Raw genomic sequence first — 6,312 nt, 5'->3', positions numbered from 1 at the left:
GAGGGATGGGAAGAGGATGTCTGTGTTGGGAGGAAAGGAAACAGTGCGTGATGCCTCAGAGAGGCAATTGCTGCTGGGATGGGGTCTAGTGACACAGCAGTGGCAGTGTACCTTTGGGAGCAAACCCTGCCACCCCCCCTTGTCCATGCATTTGGCATCAGCCTGGCACCAGCACGGGAAACCCAGCACCAGACTCACAGGCACTTGAGATCCTTGTGGGGAAGCTGTACCCATGCACACTGCATCAGTGGGAGCGGGGAGAGGGATAGCAGCTTTGCTGCTTTCTGGGGCAGGGAACCAGGACTCAGATGAACTTGGTCCTTTTCTCAGCTCTGCCACTGACCCACTCAGTGGCTTTGGGCAAGTCACTTCCCCTCTAGAAGGCCAATAACATACACCACTCCCACAGCACTCCCCCTCCAAGGATCTCCAAGCATGTTATAGGCATTGGCCCATCAAGCCTCCTGACCCCTTGTGAGGTGGCTCATGATCCTCAAACCCATGTTCCAGATGGGGAAACTGAGGCACAGAGCAGGGAGGTGAGTGACTCACTGACAGTGGCCCAGAAATCCTGTGGCAGGTGGGGAACAGTATTGAGGTCTCCCTACCCAGGCTTTAGCCTCTAATGATCCTCCCCCAAGTGCTTAAGAGCTGTGAGACCCTGTGGGGCAGCCCCATAGAGACGAGTCAATTATTGTTAACTAGGCTGCCTCGTGAGCTGTCGCTGGCCCCAGTATGCCTATGGGACAATCTGCAGATGGCTGCCCCCATTGTACCAACTCCCCTTGCAGCTCCAATAATGGCAGAGCAGTGGGGAGCTCTGGCTAGTCAGAGTCTGGGAGGCCCTATTCTCCCCTGCCTGGCACCTAGTGTTGTAATCTAGATCTGTCTATCCCTCACCTGCCCCAGAAGAGCTGAGCATGGGGAGCAGGTGGAGAACAGCTCCTGGCCCTTTAAATCCTGATTAACACAGGGCCTTTAAAATGGATGTGAGGACTAAGCCCTTCTTAACCCAGTGGACTGGGTCAGAGAGGAGGGGCTGGAGCTAGTCTGGGTCCCAAGGATTTTAACCTTCCCCCTGCTGAGTGCTGGTCCTGCTGACCTTGCTTGGCCCCCACACCCCAGGCCAGTGGGGTTTTTAAAACGGCATTCAGAGGAACCCCTTAGTGCCAGGTCCCTGAGGGGCTGGTTTTAATCCTGAAGGGTTTGCCCTCAAGGGAGGGCAATAGGGCAGGGAGCAGAAATTGTCTGATTGTACCTCAAAACTTCCCCCACCCCCAAGGAAGCTGCCTAAAAGCCCAGCCTGGGAACAGCTGAGTGAAAGCAGGAGAGCCCTGCCCTTGCTAGGGAGAAAGCGCTTGCCTTTGTGGGGGGAGGGGGAGAAGAATGCTTCCCCCTACTCTGTGGCTCCCATAGCACCAGCCCTCTAGAACTCCCTGCCCACCCCCTAGCCACAGCCTGCTGCCCACCCCTTAGCCATGATTGCCCTGGGCCCTCTCTGCTCCCTTGGGAGCTTGTTCCTCTTGGCTGCTCTGCTCCCTCTGGAGCTGAGTATGGGGGAGGAAGGGAAGGAGCCAGCTGCCCTGAGTGCCCTCGCTAGGGTCCCCTCCTTGCCCCTCATCCAGGTGCTGCTGGAGCAGGTCCCCAGCGTCTGGCCCTGCTGCCACCGGAAGCAGCTGGCCAGCAGGCAACCGCTGCGTTACATGCTCAACCTGTACCAGAATGTGGCAGACCAGGCTGGGCGACCCCGCCAGAACCGTAAGCTGGGTGCCAATGCTGTGCGCCTGGTCAGGCCCTTTGCCAAGACAAGGCAGCCTGGGGCAGGTGAGTCACTAGGCATAGGGGAGTGGGCAGGTGGGTCTCCTGGGTGAAGCCACCTGGCAGGGGGGTGGGGGTGGCTGGAGCTGGGGGGTGGTGGTGTTTGAATGGGGGGCACTGGGCTGTGTAGTGCTCAGGGCTTGAAGGAGATGGCAGTCGGAAGGGCAGCTGTAGAGAGCTGGGAACCCTGCTACCATAACCCCTGACTGTGGCTGTAAAGGCACCAGTCAAGAGGACTCTGCTTTTTTGCCAGAGCTCCCCACCCCCGGTCCCTCCTTCTCCATGCTGCCTTTAGCTCCCTCCTGCTCTGGCCCATTGGCACTAGAACAGGAGAGCTGATCTTCTGGCAGCAGGTGGGGCCCAAGCAGCAGGTGGCCTTGCAGAGTCTTGTTGCTCCAGGCCTTGTTGTGCAGAACTGGCCCCTGTGTGGGTTCTAGTGAGCCTCCCCCTGGCTGGGGGCAGGCTGGATACAGGGGGGTTCCCCCCTCCAGGATGCTCTGCTCTGCAGTAGCCTGTACATTGGCACGAACAGCCATGTTAGTTACTGCAGCGTGTTGACCCTCTCCAGCCCAAAGCACCTGCCTGCACTCCCTGGTGCCTGGAGCTGGTCAAGCTAGTGAAAGGCAGGGCTAAGACAGCGTCCCACCCCCATGCTCCTCTGCGGGGCTTGTGTGTGTGATGGGAACTGTACCATGCTCTTGGCCAAGGAGGTGGACTCTGGACTTTGCCTCGTCCCCTCTCTGCTGCCAACCTCACTCCCCCCTGCACACAACTGATGTTTGTTTCCACCCCTCCTGCTCTCTGGCTGCACAGTGCTCGGGGACCCTGGTTACCTTGGGACTCTGGTTCTCACGGGCTTCTGTGGGGGAGGGTGGAGCGTAATCCTTCATACTAACACTGTCCAGTCTGCATGTCAAATGGAGCCTCGGGAAGGGGGTGTGTTCTGACATCTGCTGGGGAGAGGCCCAGAGCAGAGACTTGTTTCCTTCATTCAGCTATTTATAGGGACAAACCCAGAGTCTGGGCTAGGAAGGACAGTGCTTCCCGTTAGCTCTCTAATTGGGAGCTATAAAGAGATATTGGGGGTGGGCTGGACCTTCCTCAAGGGCTGGAGCCCAGCCTATTGACAGCTCTGTATCCCCACTGGTCTGTGGCTGGAGAATGAGCGAGTCTGGCTGCTGTCTCCATCCATCAAGCAGAGCACCTGCTGTTCCCGTTGCCAAGGAGGCCATGGAGAGCCAGGAAAGCTCAGCTGTTTCCCAGGCCTCTAGTAAGGGGATGTGATCAGTCAGGCCATCCTGGGCCATGCTTTGCAGTGAGCAGGCTCCTCTTCTCCCCCCTCCCCCCCGCCCTGTGAGGTGCTCCTGGGACAGCCCTGTGTCCATGTGGGGCAACAAGGCCCAGGAATGAAATAATTCTCACAACCAGACCATGGCATGTTAAAGAATGAAACCAAGGTCTCCTGACTCCTGTCCTAACCACAGGCCCTACTGTCTCAGGTGGATAATGGTACATGTCTCTTGCCATGGCTGGTGTTCACATGCAAGGGGGGTTCAGGCTCAGCCAGAGACCATGTGAGCTGGTGCCTCAGCACTGGCTCAAGGGAAACTCCTGCCCTCTTGGTGAGGGCCGAGGTTCTTCAGAGCTCTGCCATGGCCTTGTCTTGTGCCGGCAGGCATGCCCCTTCCCTCCCCATCCGTCTCTGCTCCTCCAGGCAACACTGCAAGATGCTCTGATACACTAATCTGGTTCTAGCAGCTTCCTGGCTGGGGCTTTGTACATTCTGGACTTCTCTAATGCCTTCCATGTGACCTTGATGCTTCTCAAATCGGGGGTGGGAAGGGGGAGCTTTCATGCACTCTCTCTCTGATGCATAAAGAGCCTGAACAATTTAGAAGGAATAAGGTCTCTTTCAGAAGATCAGGAATATGGCTCTGTCTCACTAGAGACCTCTCTGGGGCACCTGTGGGAGCAGCCTGGAGACTTGATACAGAACATTCTTCCAACAGTTTGTTGGACACTTGAGTTAAATAGGCACTAACCAAAACAGCTTCCCCTCTCAATCAAGTTGCAATTCCTTGATTTCTGTAATGTTGTAAACATCTCCAGTTGTCCAGGCTTCTAGGAAAAACCAGGTAGAAATTACCTGAATTTCTGACTTGAGGAACAAAACTACTTTATTTTTAAAAAAACAAAACAAAAAAACCCCGCATGGCCCTTTTTCTAAGAAGCAAACTGGGCAGAAAGCCCCATCTATCCAGGTCATTCTTAGTGCCCCTTTGAGGCCTTCAGGAGATGCATGGGAGTGTTCGAGCTACCTCCTAGGTGGGTGTGGGCAGTTCTAGGAGGGGAGGGTGAAAGGGAGAACTGGCTGTTCCAGGAGTGTGGGCACAAACTTACCAAAATGGCTTGTATGTAAGTTTGAGGCTGTTTCTGTCTTGCTTTTGGGAACACTAACTCCCATCTCCTCCCTCCCCTCACAGGTCCCTGGTACATGCAGACTCTCAACTACCACCTGAATGTCCAGCCAGGAATGGAACATCTGGTGAGAGCCACTGTGGTTTATTCTAAGACTCTGCTGCTGGCTCATGCCCAGCTCTTTTGTGTGGTTCAGTTGGCTGGGGAGGCTGGGGTTCCAAAGCTCTCACCCCCTCGAAGAGGGAAGAGGAATGCCCTTGTCTCCTCTAGGATGGACAGCTGGGAGGAGAGGGACATCACCTCCCACTCTTTGCCATGGGCCTGGGACTCCAAGAAGAGCCAGCTGCTCCGCCTTAATCATATGTGTATCCGTCTGGGACCAGCTGATGGTTCAGAGCCTGAAGTTGGCTGGGAGAAGACTGTTTCCTTGAATGACCCTTTCCTGTTGCTCTACCTCAATGACACTCGGAAAGGCCTCCGGGCCAAGCTGGGGGAAGCTGGCTTGAAGGAAACTCCTGATGGGCCAGTGCTGAGTCGCAAAGCTCGCCAGGCAGGCAACCTCATTCTGGATCTCCCCAGCTACTCGCAGAAGACCAGCGCTGAGAAGGACGAATGTGCTCTCCGCTCCTTCCGGGTCAGCTTCAACCAGCTGGGCTGGGACCACTGGATCATAGCCCCCCACCGGTACAACCCCAAGTACTGCAAGGGCACATGTCCCCGCATCCTACGCTATGGCTACAACTCCCCCAACCATGCCATCGTGCAGAACTTCATCAACCAGCTGGTGGACCAGAGCGTCCCCCGACCCTCCTGTGTGCCCTACAAGTATAGTCCCATCAGTGTGCTGATGATTGAGCCTAGTGGCAGCATCCTCTACAAAGAGTATGAAGACATGATAGCAGAGTCCTGCACCTGTAGATAAAGTCCTCCGCACTTGAACCATTCATCATGTCTAACAACCGTCAGAGCTTGCATGAAGACATGGTGATCCTTCTCCTGGCCTCCCCACATCAACTCAATCTCTGATGAACCAGATGCCCAGCTGTCTGAATTAGTTTGCTCAATGTGCCTCTAAATTTCTTTTTCTTTTTTTTTGCATTTTTGACAGCCCCCTCCCCCCACACAAAAGGATCTGGGTTTTTAAGAAAGTTTTTGTCCAACTTTTTTTTTTCTTGGTCCTCCGCCTCCACCCTCCATTGCACAATGGACACTGGGCTCTGCTGGGACATTTTACAAATGGATTTTTATGCAAATATTGTGGAATAGCAGTTTTTAAAGGGAAGAGTTTGCTGGGCCTTGTACTAAAGGACTGCCACTCTGTATCTTCTCCTTGGGGCACTCCTCTTCCTGCTAGGGAGCTTTATGGGACTGGATGGAAGCATGACCAGTCAAATGGCTCAACCTTTGGCAGGGAGGTGAGATGGACTGGCATCTGGAGAACATGCTAATTGTCATGCCATCTGGGTTTTGTCTGATGCTCTTTGAGCTTTCACTTGTGAAGTAGAACTGGGTCCGTCTTGTATGAAGAGACTGCTCCATTTGAGAACAGCTGCGTGGCCAGGTGGGAACTGGGCATGGCTCCAGCACACCAACGGGCCATGGAGAAGGTGGCAATGTGCTTGTCGGAACTCTCTAGAGGACTAGTAGCTAGGCTGGAGTTGTGGGTGAGATGCATGGAGCTTGGGCCTCTTCTACTGAAGATTTTGGTGCAGGGAAGCTAAATCTTCTGCAGGCAAATGGAACCTAAAATGAGTCTGGAGCAGGGAGTGATGACACCAATTGGTTCTAATGCTCAAAGGCTTCCCCCTCTCACCAGTGCTGGCTTGTTGGGTTCTGTGTGGGTCCTTCACTTTAAGGGCTTCCATATACTTAATTTGAGTTTAGGCTGGTACTGTCCTGTGACTTCTGTATCTGCTCTGTCCCCCCCACTCCAGCTCTGGCGTTAGCCACTAATCCCAGTAGATTGCATGTATGCTTGACCTGTCCAAATAAATACCTTTGTAGTCTGCATCAGTAGCTTGTTGGGCTGTGTGAGATAGGGGCTGGCCAGAGGGCTCTAGAGACAATGCATGGTGA

General features: G+C 54.5%; 1 protein-coding gene across 1 annotated transcript; it reads left to right on the top strand.

Annotated features, from left to right (window-relative positions):
• The first annotated feature begins 1,478 nt into the window (after window positions 1-1,478).
• BMP15 (bone morphogenetic protein 15) lies at window positions 1,479-5,158 on the top strand. The gene is made up of 2 exons (XM_065411387.1): window positions 1,479-1,824; window positions 4,302-5,158. Exons 1-2 carry the CDS (start codon window positions 1,479-1,481, stop codon window positions 5,156-5,158), a joined length of 1,203 nt encoding a protein of 400 aa, XP_065267459.1.
• The last annotated feature ends 1,154 nt before the right edge of the window (window positions 5,159-6,312 follow it).

The sequence above is a fragment of the Emys orbicularis genome, chromosome 9 (assembly GCF_028017835.1).
Source record: "Emys orbicularis isolate rEmyOrb1 chromosome 9, rEmyOrb1.hap1, whole genome shotgun sequence".
Lineage (NCBI taxonomy): Eukaryota > Metazoa > Chordata > Testudines > Emydidae > Emys > Emys orbicularis.
This window is presented reverse-complemented; position numbering and strand designations above follow the sequence as displayed.